Source organism: Pararge aegeria, chromosome Z (genome assembly GCF_905163445.1).
Source record: "Pararge aegeria chromosome Z, ilParAegt1.1, whole genome shotgun sequence".
NCBI lineage: Eukaryota > Metazoa > Arthropoda > Insecta > Lepidoptera > Nymphalidae > Pararge > Pararge aegeria.
The window spans coordinates 26,207,079-26,224,796 of record NC_053208.1 but is presented as its reverse complement, the minus strand read 5'-3'; the positions used below and the strand labels follow the sequence as shown (position 1 = coordinate 26,224,796).

Here is a 17,718-nt window from a genome sequence, read left to right as displayed (position 1 = left end):
TTTATTTTGCACATATATTATCTGGAACGGATGTATTGAACTCCCAGCAAAGGCCTGGTCAAATCGCATTACTCTAGGGTGATTATCTATACTTGTAATAAAACTGGAAGATTTCTGTACATTTAATATATTTTGAAAATTTTGACCGGGGGATACTTTATAATCGATACTGAGTCCATTTACAAATTTTTATTTAATTTTTGTTTGTCTGTCTGTCTGTCTGTCTGTCCGGGCATCGCGTGAAACTACTGAACGGATTTAAATGCAATTTGGTATAGTGGTAGCAAATATTCCGGGTGAACATATAGGCTACTTTTTATCCCGATAAACAAAAGTTTCCTCCGGGAAATGGGATGAAATTTTTTACCAATTTTACTTCATAGCTCGGTTAAATTTGAACCGATTTTAATAATTCATTTTTAATTTGAAAGTATATACTACCAAGCATGTATTGCTAATTTTAAGAAAGATCTGATAAATATTCTCGGAGATAAAGGGTATAACTCTTCACTGATAATAGCAAGTCGCAAGGCATATGCGATAATAAATGATTTAAATTAGACCTAAGTTTCGAAGTTACGACGGGTATAAAAATGCTTAAAGCGAGAAAAATGCAGAGGGACGCCCGGTCGCGTATTATACAGTTTGGAAATAAAACTGGACCCAGTAAGTGGCGCTGCAATAAGGTTCTTAGTTTTTTTAAGATATTAAAACAGATAATAATCGATTTGATACAGACGAAGTTGCGCGGGTCAGCTAGTTAATTAATATACGACAATAAACACATCGCCATCTAGCCCTAAAGTAAGTGTAGCTTATGGGTACTGAGATGAGTGATAGATATTTTTATGAATAATATTAATAAATACTTATAATATACGTATAAACACCCAGCCACTGAAAAACATTTATGTTCATCACTCGAAGATTTTCCAGTCGTGGGAATCGAACCCTCCCTAGATTTTCAAGTTGTCGAATACTGCTTAAAAACCGCGCAATCAAAGGTGTATCATAAGAGAACGTAGGCGTAATCATAGCGTACCACTCAACCTCAGTGAAGCTTAGTATGTGCAAGCTGCACAATCGTGCTTCATCTTAATATATATAAATCTCCTGTCGCGATGTTTGTCCGCGATGGACTCCTAAACTACTTAACCGATTTTAAATTAAATTGGCACACCGTGAGCAGTCTGCTCCAACTTAAGAGATAGGATAGCTTAGATCTTTAATTATAGTCGCAATTTTATTTATTGCAAATTATTTGTCTATAATTAATTGACAGTCACATGTTATATATATATACTACTATACTCATTTAAGGATTAGCGATACTGAATACTTTAAAAACAAAATCTAACGCAGACGAAGTCGCGGGCAACAGCTAGTAGATTATAATTATTTATTCTCTCCTAACCTTTGCATTAAAAGAACACGCTGTAAAGGGCAAAGTTTATCTACCTAGGATCTTTTTGATTGTTTTTTTATTTGTAAGGAACAATATTCCATTCCTATTCATGACAATCGACCCTTTAATTTTAAATTTTTATTGAAATAAACCGCGAGTTCGTTGCAAATTTATATTAGACTAGCTGTTACCCGCGACTTCGTCTGCGTTTGATTTTGTTTTAGTTAGTTTTAGTCCTAAAAAAAAATTAAAGTTCGTTGTAGTTCTGAAAAAAATTAAGAATACCAATTCTTATAAAAAAAAACTGGTGTAGTTTTTAAAAAGTAATTTAATCAATTCACATAGTAATAATATCTTAAAAGAACTGTCTGATCAGTATAAGCTCCTTCTGTCACTTACAAAGAATAGTAATCGTTAAAGGAAGAATCGAAATAGCATTGTTAGTTGATTCATATGCTAAAGGTTAACGAAGAACATTTTTAACATTATTTATTTAGTCCTAGCACTGAAGTCCTCATAAATGTGGCAGCACTTAGGTATTCAGTATCGCTAAGCCTTTAATGGGGGGTTTGCTGCTAACCGCTGAGGAGTTCTGTCCTCTATCTCTTAATTTCAAGATAAAAGTAATCCTATATTACTTCTAATACTTCCAAGAATATGTGTACAAAGTTTCATGAGGATCGGTTAAGTGGTTTTTGCGTGAAAGCGTAACAAACAAACTTACATAGACATTTATAATATAAGTAGGGATTTATTATTGGCTCTTCAAACTTTTTAGATCAATATTTTTGTAGTAGCGTGAAATAACGGACATAGCAACTTAATAGATTATGACAACTTTATAACTATACTATTATAATACTACGAGTACTAACTACTTATATAAAATGATGGTTTTAAAATTTAAATTATCCTATAAATAATAATAGGCGGAGACCATACAAGATAGAGATGTTTTAAGTACACGCTAGTAACAAGTGCTGGAACGAAATAAAGTAATATTTTTTATTTATATTCCACTACAAGTTAGTCCTCGACTGCAATCTCACTAAACAGATCGTCAAATGATATGAGCTAGATACTGCCAATGGTTGGGTAATACATCTTTGTTTTCGGCTAGATTGACATTTCATTTAAGATGTTCAACAGACATGAATAGTGAACGTTGCTATTCCTCAATTCAATAGCTGGGCGCCTTTATCAACTAATGGGAATAATTAGTCTCGAAGCTGATGGCAACTTTTGGAGAACTACTTGATAAAAACCCCACCAATAACTAAAGAATATTCAGATTATTAAAAGTAAATTCTTGCTTCCAAAGTACTTTACAAGATTATCTTACAATTTAAAATACAAAAAAGTATAGTATAGTAATGGTATAGTGGAATTCTCTACGGGATTATAAATGGCAGTTTGTCTAATTAGCTCTTCTATAATAACGCTTTATATAACGAGCCGTCATCAAATCAGAAATGAGGAAATCCGTACGTATCCGAGTTACCGAGATAGCCGCGAAGCTGAATTGGCAATGGGCGGGCACATAGCTCCCAGAACCTATGGATGGTCCCGAGGTGTTCGGGTTGCCACCCCGCACCGGTAAACGTAGTGTTGGTGGACCCCCAACGAGAAGGACCGGCGACATGAAACGAGTCGCTGGGAGCCACTGGAAACAAGCGGCCCAGGATCGTGGAATTTGACCTATGTCCAGCAGTGTACGTCAATTGAGGTGATGCTAACGTGTTTTTTGTATGTCTGTAAATTTGCGTAATATAATAATCGTGAAAGTGTTTCTCTTGGTTTAGCAGCCTCGGGTGAACAACTATAAATAGCGGAAATGTGCCTATTTCTAGTATTGTGCAGTGCGGGAAGCGTCCTACAATAATATGTCTCGATATTTAGATCTGTTGAGCTACTAGCAAACTTTTCGAAAGTAACATAAGAAGAATGTGATTGAGTTTGCGTCAGGCTTAAGGTCATTCCGTTGCGGATGGTTAGAGTTGTAGAAAAGATTTTGTTATGCGCGTCCTTTGATAGAGAAACGCTAACTGTTGAATCGGATACTGTTTGGTCGCTGGCCAGAATTGGCAGGTTAACGAATTGAAAATTGGCAGGTTAAAATTGAAAAGCGCAAGTATTTCGCGCTGTAGCTTTTTACCATCCTACTGGCAAAGCGAGCGAGTTACTCTTGGGGCTAATGGACTGTGTATACCTTAGCGAGCTTCCATCTCGGACTGTATTATCGCCCGATATGCTATTATCCAATAAAATGCAAGAGTGAAAATGGTAACACAGTAAAAAAATAACATTGCAGCGCCCCTTCTTATCTGTACCTTTTTTCTACGATCGCTCCGACATCTGTCTCACTTATTACACCAAGCTGTTTGCCTAGCAAGTAGAAACCAAGAACCTTTTGCAATCTACCTTTCAAATTCCCCACAGGCTCTTCGGCTTCTAGCATCGAACGGGAATAGCGGATTATATTTAGGGAACATTAGGACGAGTTGCAAAAGTTTATGAAAACGGTGTGCGTGAAAGTTATGAACACAGTGGAGTAAAGGCGAATGTGGACTGCCGTCGTGTAATTTTGACGTTTATGCAGATCCGCCTTTAAACGGACGCGTCGGTAGTATACACTTGGCATTCAATTAAATACTAAAATTAATGCAAATAATATAAGCAGGTTAGTGCGGCCCAGTTAAATAAATCGATTACGCTGTTTCAGCAACATTAAACCAAATAACTGGATGTTTGCCCGACATTGGAGATCCGAATTATGTTTGTATAATATTAAATTATGGAAAAGAGAAATTGCTGAGTTTCAATTGCTTATAGTAGGCATATTTGAAATAACCAAATGTAGAATTATGATTTTAAATTATGAGCAACGTTAAGAAAAATACTTTATTATTGTCAAAGGCCACGGTGGTCCTTGGATATATTTCCGGGTCCGCGCAAAAATATTACGGGGTAATATTCCTGTGTAACTGATCGTTCGCGATTATTATAACTAACAGTATTTTACACTACGTTCTTCATCGAGTTTATTACGGTTTTTTTTTAAATCCCGTGGAAACCGTTTGTTTTCCTGGGATAAAAAGCTTTTGTTACTCTCCGTCCTTCAACTAACTCTATGCCCAAATTAAAGTTTATTTAAAATTAGTTTCTTAGTTAGGGCTTGAAGGAAGGACAAACAAACAAAAACCCTTTCGAATTTATTATATTATAGTAAGAAAATTAGGCTTAATTAGCTATACTCCGCGAACCTGCACGATGTCATTTATAGTTTTTTCGATCTTTATCCTTCACACCATTCGGCTATTATCTGTCTACGCACGTTTCGCTCCGATATCGAGCATCCATTGATTTTACAATTAATAATCGCTAATCATGTTTTACCTTTTCTCTGTACCTTGGAAAGGAAGCCAAGCTATCGGTCCTGGTAACTTACAGCTCAGATATTTTTTGTAACTTTAGTGGCTATGGCGGTTTGGACAAAGCTCGCTCTATGGACGCAGGGAGAGCTTGGGCGGAAACGATTAAGGCGATTGCAGGCCCCATTTGCGTAGAGCGATTCCAGCAAACACGGGCGCGCCCGTCTACACCCCTTCTTTCTGCCAATACATGTTTCAGAGCTTTGTGGATATTCAGCACTCACGCATGGGGCCATATTATGTACACAAGCACGTGCCCACACGCGGCATTTGTAATAGATACATCTGATATCCAAGCTTTATATATAAAAAAATATAAAATGTGTTAAAATCCCATTATTTTATCATAATTATTTTATCACATACATACAACATATGTAATTTTATTTCATAACAAATAAGTTATACACGGAAAAATAAATTCATGGACGTTTAATTCTTTTTTTAACCGCCATCTTTTATAAATATTCGTATGCATACAAAAAAATAATCTATTTATCTGATGATTCTAATGCGAAAATACTGAAATAAATATTCTTGATAGGAGTCTACTCTTATTACCGTAAAAGTATGGCGATTTATAAAGTAAAGATGACGAAAAGGTGGAAAGCTAGTAACTATAGAAATAACTTGCAATGGATACTTTTAATGAAGAAGTTATGTAACAAGTACAACAAGCAACAAGTAAGTGTTGCCAGCTATAAAAGAAAACCAACATTTTAAAAAGAAGTAGTACTTTTATCGGACAAAATAGGTATGCATTTGGTGGAAATGGAAAGAGGATTATAAACCACTCTATCGGTGCAGCGGCGTCCCTTGAGCAGACACGTGCTTGAACAGTTATCAAAGACGCATCGGACGAAATAATATCTACGTGAAAACCAAAAGAGCAACAAAGAGTGAATGCCTACATTTACAGCAACTGAGGAAACTAAAAAATCACATAAACTTCAACAATGCAAATAAAATATTCTTGACAATAAAGGGTGTTTGTAAAAAAAACATTCCTAAACCGGGGGATCAAAAAGCATGGGGAAATTCTATTGTTCTCGCAGTAGGTATATCATAGAGCCACATCGAATAACAGCCAAACAATTCGGCTTTTGTCAAGTCAATCATCTCGGCGCTTTGGACTCGATGGATAATCTATTTGTTGTCTGTTTATCGTTTTTTCTAGAGGATATTCTTTATAGAGTTTGCACAGGAACTTCACGATCTTTAACTGCCGTTGAACACCGCCTCCGCCGTAAGCGGTGGCATTCCTGTGTAGTTGATATTTATCCTTTCTTTATCTGATACGTAACGCTAATTCTTGTACCATCGAGGCAAGAGTGAAAAGGCTTTTCAAAACTCGTCATAGCTTTCCAATATGCCTGATTACTAGCCTATTGAAATACCTAAATACATACAAAAAATATCACATACACATCAGTCACATAAATCCCTTAACACTGAGCAGCGTTGTGCCTATATTGACTTTTATTTTCTCCTTTTTAACAGTTTAGTACTCTGTCAGTAGTTAGTCAGTCAGTAGTAGTGATTTCATTATGGAATATATAGTTCACTTTTTATGTACGCCATGTAATGGCAAAACAAAGTAAATTAATGTCTATTATTCCACGTAATCTACTTAGCAGATTAAGTTAAATGAATGCAAATGAATCGAATCTAAGTGTTTGCATGATTTTTAAATAACAACCTCGCACTAAGCTCATCTGATTATTATGATTAAAACTAAATACAATTTTAACTGTGGCACTGATTTTTAACAAATAAACGAAATTGTTAAATTACTATAATCCTTACTAATATATAAATGCGAAAGTGTGTTTGTTTGTTTGCCTGTCCTTCTTTTACGCCCTAACTAAGCAATTAATCAGATTGATTTTTGCACAGAGTTACTTTAATTGACGGAGAGTAACATTGAAAGCGATGATAGCCCAGGGGATAGGACTTCTACTTTACTTTCAGGGGAGCGAGTTCGAATCCCGGCACTCCGGTCTAACTTTTCTTAGTTAATGCATTTTAGGCAATTCAAATATCACTTGCTTCAACCGGGGGAGAAATACCTGACAGTTCTCCACAATGTTCTCAAAAGTGTGTGAAGTCCACCAACACACTAGGCCCGCTTAGTGGACTACGGACCATTGTGGTAGGAGACCCGTGCCCTGTAGTGGGCCGGTATTGGGTTGGTATGATGAAGATGATGAGGACTGATTGTTATGTCACTTTCGCGTGCGGATTTTTATTCGACATTTTACCACAGAAAAAAACACGTGAATTAGATATTTATCTCTTGCTTTAGCCGTATCCTGTGTACTCGGGATCACTGTTCTAACTGCTTAAATTTTTCCAGGACTAGATAGCCAGGCAATCGTCCCTATTATTAAATCGTTCGTCATTTAGGGTGCTTCATTAATTAAATCAAGAGCCTCCTTGCCAAATTAGGCTTGAGATGCCACAACCTTTTACAAAACCTCTGCCACTCGAGCGGTCTGCTTCTTATAATAAGTCCGAGTAGCCCAGCGGGGCCAACCTGTTGATCTGCGGGGTACATTTTGTTCTCCTATACTCACTGTCTCTAAGGATTACGAGTGTTCTTTGATTCGCCACCTAGAGGACGCATTGTCTAGGGAAAACCAGCCCTAGTTCTTAATATATAAGTTCTAAATTTCAAGAATATGAGTTACACGGACACAGTGTCTTGAAAACTAACCTTCACGGTGATGTAGAAGAGATTGTTGAGCACCATCTCCGTGGCTTCCACGGAGCCCAGGCCCTCGCGGCGCCCCGCGCGTCCCGCCTCCGCGGCGTAGTACTGCAACAAAATTCCACATTTAACCCTACACTCACCAGAACTTCCCTTCGCAGTGTACGTCGGATAATTGGAATACAAAGGGGCATTTCTCATGAATTTAATCTACTCGATGCTTGGGTATTTGAGTATTATTTGAACAACCTTCTTCGACATTAATCGCAATTGCTGTACTGGCCAAATACACGGGAGCAGCGGCCGGCTAAAGTTGTACGAAAATTTAGCAGCCAAATAAATTATATAGTAAACTCATATCTGTTGTGTTAATTTAAAAATGGAACGACCTATAATCCTTCGTAAACATGGAAACCAAGAAGTTAACTTATAAAACGTTTTATTTAAATTTTAAACTAGCTTGCAAATAAAAAGAATAAAAAGCTGTTTATTATAGAAAAAAATGAATTAACACTTAGAAGCGGGAAAATATATTGTTGTTCGTAGTTAATTTAAAAAGTAATTTTATTTAAATTTGAAATATTAAAACACATTCAACAACTGCATTCTTATTACAAAGTTCTACCGAGATACTTCCTAGTTTTAATTTCCGCGCACCATTAGAGAAAAGTATGTTTGCTGACCGCTGCAGTAACATACCATTGCTGTACCTATGAGGACAGCAGCATTTACGCGATTTCTTACTTGCAGAAATGTGCGTGCCCTATCACTGGCTAATTTAGTGCATTATGAGCTATGCAGATTTGGCGTTAAGGTAGAATGTCGCATGCACCATCGTAGTATAGGTTAATATGATATTCTAATCTAATCCAAATAGGTCTGCAGTGTATCGATAATGCAGTCGCATTGATATCGAAATACCCACCAACTCATGAGCATTGGTTGTTAATCAAATATAATTTTAATTGTTTCTTGAAAACTACTAACTTGAAGGTGTTTGTAAAAAACCTAATCAATTCAATAAAATATCTGGCCAATATGAATTTATAGTTATCAAAAGTTTAATTAACCAACTTTATACAAATAACTGTAATACTAGTTTAAGCTAGTAATAGGAGTTGTTATAATTTTTTCCCGTATAGTTTACCCATAAACCTTTTTCCGTTTACCTTAAGAGTAGACACTCACACTAACAAATATATTTCATCAAACAGGAAAAAATACAACTGCGGAGCACACGTAGGTAAACTTAAAATGTGAAACCAGAAAAGACAAATGTTATGAAAACTTAATAAAATATTCTTTCAAAACTGTATTCAAAAGCCACCACAAAGTGGAAAGATTATTTCGATTATTAATACAAAATCTCGTATCTTCATATATGGATCGTCGATTCCGTCGTTTTTCTAGATAGCCCGCACCCCCGACAGCCACAAACGTGAAACGCTTTTTTTGTCCTTTCTCTATCCTGGGAGAAGGTAATCCTTTTCTCTTTGGCAATATTATATAAGCCATTAGGGCGACTGAAGAAACTTTAGATTGGGACTGCCCATTAAATCTTCTCCTATGCCATATTATTTATAACCAAAATCAATCTCCCAAGAGAACTGTGCGATGCCCGCTCCCTACCTTATAGACCAGATGAAGAATGTCGTTTAATAACATGTTCAGAGAGATATGATTTCCCGCTTTACAGTATTCATGTTTAGGTTCTGCCTTAATTGTTGCTTATATACCTAAGTAAGTCACTGCTTGCGATATTGTCTGGTTTGCATTTTACTCGGCGGATTTTTTTTTACCTCTAGTCAAATGGAAAAGTCCATTAGCTTGTCGCCGTGAGGCGTAGATTTGAAGCCTCATGTGCCCGTAATTAAAGCGCCAGCCAGGCCCTTCAGAACGGAACACAACCTTGCAAAAACGATAGAAAAAAGCATGGTGATAGTATTTCCCCGGATAAAAGTCCCTCGTCGGTGCAGGCCGATATTACCAACTTATCATAAAGATCTAGTCAATCATAATCTTGTCGAATTGTTAGTTTTGAATTGCAATAACTAGGATCTCCGCGTGAGACCAATAACGATGTCTTATATATTAGGATCGTGCTATTGCTTATATGAGACTTGAAAGTTTATTTCTTAACTTAAGTTTAGTTCTAACTCTTAAGCAATTCTTGCAATACCATACTATTGATAATAATTTGAGAGAAGAAGAATATATACTTTGTAGCCTATTAACAGCTTAACGACTAAACTGATTTTGATATAATTTTGCATAATAAATACCTTCGTCAATACTTGGGCAAAATATCAAAAGCAAAATAAAATATTCCAATCCGACTGGCATCTTGAGAAATAATTCACCGAATAATTATTTTAAGAGTTCTTTCTTAAAACGCTGTTTATTAGATTAGTAGAATTTTATTACAAAGGTAACCTATAAACATTAAACATGACTACTACTGACGTAGAATACATTATTGAGCTTGTGAAACAAACTTTTCCATAGTTCTTACCCATCGTTAACTGTTTCAATTATTCCTTTGGTCAATGCCACCTGCAATGTGTATGCGTTTCGTTGCGAGTAAAACTAAATACGAGTTTTAAAAGTGGTTGTAAATATATTTGTTTGTATGAAGAAAGTTATTGCTCAGCAGGAAGCGCATCGGTCCAGTATTTTGCGCCAAAAACTGTAGGTAAAGGTACAAAATGTCGAGGGAAACTGCACACACCTGTATGTAGGAGAGCGGGTTCGCCGGCGGCACGTTGGGGTCCACCAATTCAATGTTCACGAGCCAGGGAAGTAGGTATTGCAGCAATAGCTGGCGCACTTCCGTACGGGCCGTTTGAAAACGCGCCGTGATTTCTGCGGCAAGCAAACAAACACATATAAACAGCTTCCTCAAAATAGTGGATGTGACTTAACAATTGATGAAAAGATAGCTTGGGAGATATTTACAATTCTTTCAAATTAAACACAATTTTAGAGTTACCCTTTTCCTACATATGGCTTTTTTTAGATAGAATCAGTCCAAATCGGTGGTACATTCTAGTGAGAAGTAGACAGAATTGGCGTCTCAAAAGTTAGACGGCTGATTGGCGCAGTTACGGTTCGATTCCCACAACTGGAAAATGTTTGTGTGATGAACAAGAATGTCTTTCAGTGTCTTGTTGTATATCTATATTTTTTTAATAAATAAGTTTTGTTAATTATAGGGCAAGCTACGATTACTTTGGGGCTAGATAGCGAGGTGTGGGTTGTTACCAAGGATCAAACTCCGGAACGTCGAAAGGGAAGCCGAAGCCTTAACTACTAGGCTATCAGAAAATAGACTTACCAGAAAACATTGGCATTGTTAGTTCGGGATGTAGTTGCGACAATTGCCGGGATAGATAGAGCTGTGATCGGCAGTAGGTAGTGCACAGCAATACGTCGAGAGTGCCGCGACCCTTCTCCGAACCTGTAACAAAACGAATCTGTAACCACAGCTTCCACATCGCCAGTGCATGGAGATAAATATTAATATCGCAGTATTTCACGTTAGGCAATATTGACATCATCCACCGCGATGGAAGTCAAGTTGGTAGGAGTCTGTCATGAGTTCAAAACTTGACGCATAATCGAACGAGACTTTAGAATTTCTTTTTTATTACCTCTTCCATAAAGTCTATTTCCTATATAACAGTAAAAGTTCAATATCAGTTCACTCATGCGAAAAGTGTAAAAAGTAGCTTAAGACTTCATGCAATGCTCTCTCCACCAAACTTTGAAACTCCGGTCAAAATTGTTATATCACTCGTACGTTTGTTACTCCGTTGTTTGAATAGTGTAGTTCATTTTGCGTTTATACGATATTTAGTAATATCATTGTATGTTTAGTAAAAAAAATCCGAATTCATTTGTTACTTTGATTTTTACTCAAAAAACTAATACGTGGGAAAAAGTGTTTTTGTGTTTCATATTGTTTTATTGTCAATGGCCAAACTTCAAAAACGACTTGACCGATTAACTAATCATTCAGACGTGGAAAACCGTTAGACATGTTGAATGCATGATTGCTATTGCGCGACTCGGCACCTTGCGCCTCGTTAAGTCTATTTTCAGTGAAATGCCTATAATAATATCTGGACAACCTATAACAGTTCTGTAAAAGGCGTTGGAATTCCCTCACATATAGATAGCTACAATCCTAGCGATTAACAAAGTGTAGGAAATTATTTATTTCATTGTGTATCGGTATTTGTAAAGCAAACCAGAGAATGCCATATGGCGAGCTACACGTGCCTTGTCAAAATGGTATGTCATACGTAAATACTATGTTCAACAAAAAGTCCATAGGAACGTTTCAATAACGCATTTTATGTCGACAATAATTTTAATTAAAAGTGCTTTTCAATTTACATTGTAAGGCAAACAATATTCTTCCTTACAAAAAATAGTAGATTGTGCAACAAGTGCTCGACTCTACTTTTGGATTGCGCAGAAATAAAAAAAAGTTACTGTAAATAAAATAATACATTTAAAAAAGTGAAAAGTTAGCAAAATAACTCATAATTAACTCATAATAACTATAATTCGCACTTTTCTTATTTAGCACGGAGTTTTTTCTATACCGCTAACCTGCTAAACTTTTTGCAGCAAAAATACACTTCTAATGTTTGTTCTTCTCACTTCTACATCAACCCGAATTGGAGCAGCATGGTAGCTCCTTGATCTAAAACCGTCTCTTCTGTGAGATACGAGGCCTGTTCCCAGCAGCGGGACGTTGACAGGCTGCGGATGATGACGATGTTGTGATAATGGAGACTGACGAAGGCGTTATCTCCGGGCACAAAATCTCTGAGCTCCGGTTCAGCACTGATAACGACGACGGCTTTACATGCCCTCCGAGGCAAGGGGGTTGAAACTTACACTTTCCTAACCAGGAGCTAAAATACACAATATAACTTTTACCGACCCGGGATTCGAACCCAGGAGCTCGTGATCCGTAGTTGAACAAGTTAACCACTAGACCGACGAGACAATTATCACTACAATGACGTGATCAAGTGGCCTCTTCCCTCATATAATTGTGACACATTAAATAGCTGAGGATCAACATAATCACGACGACATTCACCAATATTTTAAGCCTCTATTGTATCCCACTGCTGGGCCCAGGCCTCCTCATTTTCAGGATGGAGGAGAATGATTCAAATTCCCATTCAAAAAGTAGTTTTATTCTTGTAGGCTTATCACAGGAACTTAGGAGGCGTTCAAGGAAGGTGACAAGTACATTCGCTAACTCAAAGAATTTAAAAATATTATGAACTTATTGAGAGATTTCTCAAAGATTCGATATTTTGTTATGAAATAATATAGCTTTCATTCATTTGCTGCTGAAACACGGGTTGGCGGTGTAAGGCAGCGTACTTCTTATACGGTTCATGGTTATAATGACTAAGACCGCGACTTGACGTGCATTCAGAAAGCTAAAGAAATTGTTAAGGACAAGTTTATAAGACTTCTAACTACGAACACGCTAAACTCTGTAGCTACCAGTAAGATATCAAAATTATTTTTGGAATTTGATAGCGCAATTCATGAGGAAGGTTGAAGGACATTTAAAATGACAGTAAGTCACTTAGGCATCAGGTAAACGAAATAATAACAGGGGCGGGAACAGCTTATGAGAGTTTCATTTATGACTACGACCCGTTTAACATGGTACTACGTACTTAAGAAATCAGAACTGGCATTTTCTATATTCTATATCGACTGTTGTGTTGAGATTTTCATAATATACTCTATTTTAAGACAAACAAAACAAAACATATTCGAATTCTATGAAATAATAAAATATATTATTCCGAAATAATATACCACACAAATCAAAGATTTTTTTTACATATTTAGATTAAAGTTTGAACCCGCTTCCTGTAACTTCCGGTTCTATTTCAAATCCGCAGCTTTACGATACGTTTATTTAGAATCACAAAATGCAACAGTTTAGAATTATATTTCTTTTAATGTATGACAGCATAAGTGGCGTTTCTATTTTTATTTCTAGTCTTCGAGTCATTCCTATTGAATTGATGTTAATTCACTTCCATACAAACAACTTAAGTAAACAATATTGACAAGGCCTACTAACAATACGGGGTGCATTGTTATAAAGAAAGCGCTAATTTTAGACCTGTTGTTTTAGGATTCAGTAACTAAAAAGAGCCTAAAGACTCCGCTATCGGTCTGTCTAATGTGACTAAATGTGGCTATGTGGTCTTATAAACTATAATAAATAAAAGTGGCGTGATATCTATATACCTTCTCCCTTTCTTTTATTAAAAATAAAAATTAATTGTTGAAATATATATATATAACTTCCGAACGACTGCTTCAAGTTGGATCATATTTTTTTGTGTTTGTAATTGCCAAAACAAGGTTATTATAAAAAATACAAAGAAACAGCTAATTTTTTTTCGACTCATAATATAATAAATAAACGTAGTGATAGTTGCGTTCACCCATGCTTATATTGTAAGATGGGGATATACAATACGTTTTATCCCGGGAAATTAATAGGTTCCCGCGGTTATTTAAAAAACCAAAAAAAAAGTTCAAAGAAGTCACTGGCAACAGTTAGTATACAAAAATATGAGTTATGTAATGTAATATTGTGAAATCGCTCATCATTTTCGTTAACCACACTACAAGTTCCAATTGATATTAAATTACTTAAATAGTAATGATTTTCAAAATAATTTATTTCATCCATTCTCATTTCATTTCAGAGTCAGACTGGAATTATATGTATATAAAATGTTTTTCCAAATAGATTAATCTATTGTGAGTTTGTTTTATAAATTGCCGGAAATAAAACAGCAATAACTTTTATGAATACGATTTGCCATTTTGAATGACAACATTTCCAAACATTATTGCCCTGTCCACTTTGCCAAAGATTGTACTGCTAGAAAATTCCTTCTCTATTCTGCAGTAAAACACACAAACAACATTACAATAGGTCATTCGATCAGTATATAAGTGCATTGCATTGTAGGACGTTCATTTTGTAAAGAGTATTTGTAGGGGCAAGCCCGGCCCGAATTTAGAACAAATGTTATATGTCAATATGAGTGTTACTCAGGTAAATCATCCCCACACTCTGCGACTTAAGTACTTTGCTTTGGTTCATACGCACCGCCAAACTAGCAAAATAGTCCTACTATTCGGCCGGTCACATAAAAACTATATCAGAGCTACAGCGTTACGCCGCGCGGAAATAGGCCCGCTCTACCTTAGCAGTTGTTTGCCGGGCGCCTTTCCGAACGGACTACGCCACGATGTTTGCCACGAATTTCGGGAAATGTTAAAACTTCTTAGAACTGAAACGAGCTACTTAGCCTGTGTGTTGTAATCGTTATTGCCGTGAAATCATGTGCAGCTACGGTTGAATCTTGCAAAAAATTATTTGTGCTTCTACGTGGTGATCGCACGCAGTTCTCGTATGTAGTGATAATTTTTAATACAAAGTGTTTTCTAATACAAATTGCGGGAATATGGTCGTGCAGTTCGCCTAACGTTAAGTGTTCACGAGCGCGAATAAACATAAGTTGCACCAGAGAAGACGCCGTTGCGTTGCCGGCCTAGCTTGTCAATCCTTGTATGTATTTATATCTTATTAGTAAGACAGAGTTCGGACTTAAATTTCCAAGCCAAGTCCCGACGAAAACTAACATGCCTGCGCGCGACTTTCGTCGGATATGACGGACACCTATGACACCTTAACTTTTTAAAACCCTGACGCTATTGTAACTAAAGTTATTATATGTTACGTGGGTGTCAGTGTGTCTGTTTGCGGCATATTAGCCTTTTATTTTGTTTGAAAGCTGACGTAAAGATCACGGTTCTAATTTATGAAGTTCTTTTTGGGCTTAAAAATCATCATACCTGTTAGTATTATTGAGTTATTCCGGGCAAATTGTCTCTGGTCTACGAACTTTTTACAAACATAAACACCACGTCAACCTATATCACGTATACCGTATAAAACAACATTTATTGCTGCGTGAAAGACGGTTTAAAGTGCCAAAAGGTTTGCATTTTTTTATATCTCGTAAGGAATCTTGCAGTTGATATTATAACATAACTTTAATTTAATGAATTATAATATTACTAAAGTAAACAATAGTTATTTCTTTTATTACTACTGTGTTGTCTCTAAGAGAGATATTTTAGTGAAAGCGTAGATCCAACACGCTGCTCCTGCTTTATTTCGGTATGGTGGCCTTTAAACATTAAACAGTAATAACAAATATAATATGTGAGCGGGCAATCATTGTGGTAGCTGTAACTGGCCAAACTTTGCTGTGGCTTAAAGTTTTATTAATTATTGAAAGCGTGAGAAAATAGGCGATAAAAAGCTAATCCATCGATGGATTTAAATTAGTCATTATTATCTTCACATCAACCCATTACCGGCCCACTACAGGGCACCAGTCTCTTCCCACAATGAGAAGGGGTTAAGGCCGCAGTCCACCACGCTGGCCCAGTGCGGATTGGTGGACTGCACACACCTTTGAGAACATTATGTAGAACTCTCAGGCGTGGAGGTTTCCTCACGATGTTTTCCTTCACCATTGAAGCTAGTGATATTTTAATTACTTAAAACGCACATAACTTAAAAAAATTAAAGGTGTGTGCTGGGATTCGAACTCGGCCCCGCGAAAGTGAACTCAACTACAACCACTGCGCTATCACCCCTTCAAAAAAAATTGTTTTTCCAGTTTTGCGAACGTAAGAAATCGGACTTAAAAAAAACTAAACTTAAACTTTCACGCATAGCATTTTTATATACGTCGTAACTTCTTAACGGAAGGCTTGATTAGAATAATTTATAGGATACACATATGCATAATCATTTTTGTTTACGAAAATATTTAATTGTAAAAAGAATAATAATGTTACTAAATAATAAATAATATTTTGCACTGCACGCCAGTCGGCATATTTTTGTGACATATTTCAGTGAATTGTTCATAGAATCATAGAAAATCTTACTGAATTAAACATTAAAACCTTCCTCATGAAGCACTCCGTCTATTGTTTAAGCGTATAGTGCGTTGGTATTTTTTTTTAATCGCGTTTAGACAGACAGGCAGGCGCGGGACTTTCTTTTACAAAATTTAGTGAACTTTACATTTATATCAACATTGGCGAAGATGTTGCTTCTTAAATTTAGTATCTCTCGCGCATAAACGTAACTTTACACACAATGAAAACAATACTGAGAACATTGTCTTGAAAAGTGTTGAACTTACTGTTTTAATGATTTTTTTCTTTTAAATATCTGCCGTTCATATATTTACATGTATCTATACAACTCTTGTTTTAGATAAAAATTAGGTCAACGTTTTGCATTTCAACTATACCTAAATAAATAAATCTCCATAAAAAAATAGAACTTCCGATCGAAGTTCGGTCGCCGAGGTACTCAGTCTTTAATAATCCAATTGAGTAACCGCACACCTATCGCAGATTCTCGTTCGGTGCACTAAACTAATGAGATCTTACCAAATCAATTCCATCTTATTGTTTAGATTATCTTTCGCAAAGCCTCTCATTTAGGAGCTACGTACTTAAGATAGTGTTTATCGCTTAGTTACGCGGGCATTACGAGCTTATAATATATTCTTTTAATAAAGTAATTAGCCTACACTTGGACAAAATAATGTGTTAATTTCAACGCATGTACAAATTGCAATGGCAGTCGCGACCACTTCGCTAGTATTTTATTAACGCAATTGTAATCAATGTAAACCCGTATAAGAAGTATGTCTCACAGCATCTTTTTATCGAAACGACATTTTTTCAACAAAACAATAGGAACGTAAGTCGGTTATTCAATGTTATCTTTATTAATTAAAATCTTCTGGAGTAATGCTCGTTCATCAAGTGGATTATAACGGTTTATAAGTTTCGCAGTAGAGTTTTTTGTTTTACAAACTCTTAAACAGTGCATGCTTATTCTTATGCTCTATGCACTTTAGAATAGTTTGGATAGTTTGTGAATAGTTTGGCGGGATTTCAGGAGGTTGAAACAAAAATGAGATGAACATTTTCAATTTATTGTTGGCTAAATAAAAATTAAGCGTAGCCAAATTGATCAGTAATCCCTGCAAATATTTTTTAGCAAA

The 17,718-nt window shown here is 36.1% G+C and overlaps 1 protein-coding gene across 3 annotated transcripts in view; it reads right to left on the bottom strand.

The window, feature by feature from the left end:
* LOC120636057 (protein furry) overlaps positions 1-17,718 on the bottom strand; it is a 186,965-nt gene that overhangs the window by 71,354 nt on the left and 97,893 nt on the right. For all 3 annotated transcript variants that reach the window (XM_039907326.1, XM_039907327.1, XM_039907328.1), the window contains exons 25-27: positions 10,881-11,003; positions 10,275-10,408; positions 7,553-7,654 (exon numbers count right to left, since the gene is read on the bottom strand). In XM_039907326.1, the coding sequence (XP_039763260.1) occupies positions 7,553-7,654; positions 10,275-10,408; positions 10,881-11,003 (359 nt within the window). The remainder of the gene's footprint in view (positions 1-7,552; positions 7,655-10,274; positions 10,409-10,880; positions 11,004-17,718) is intronic.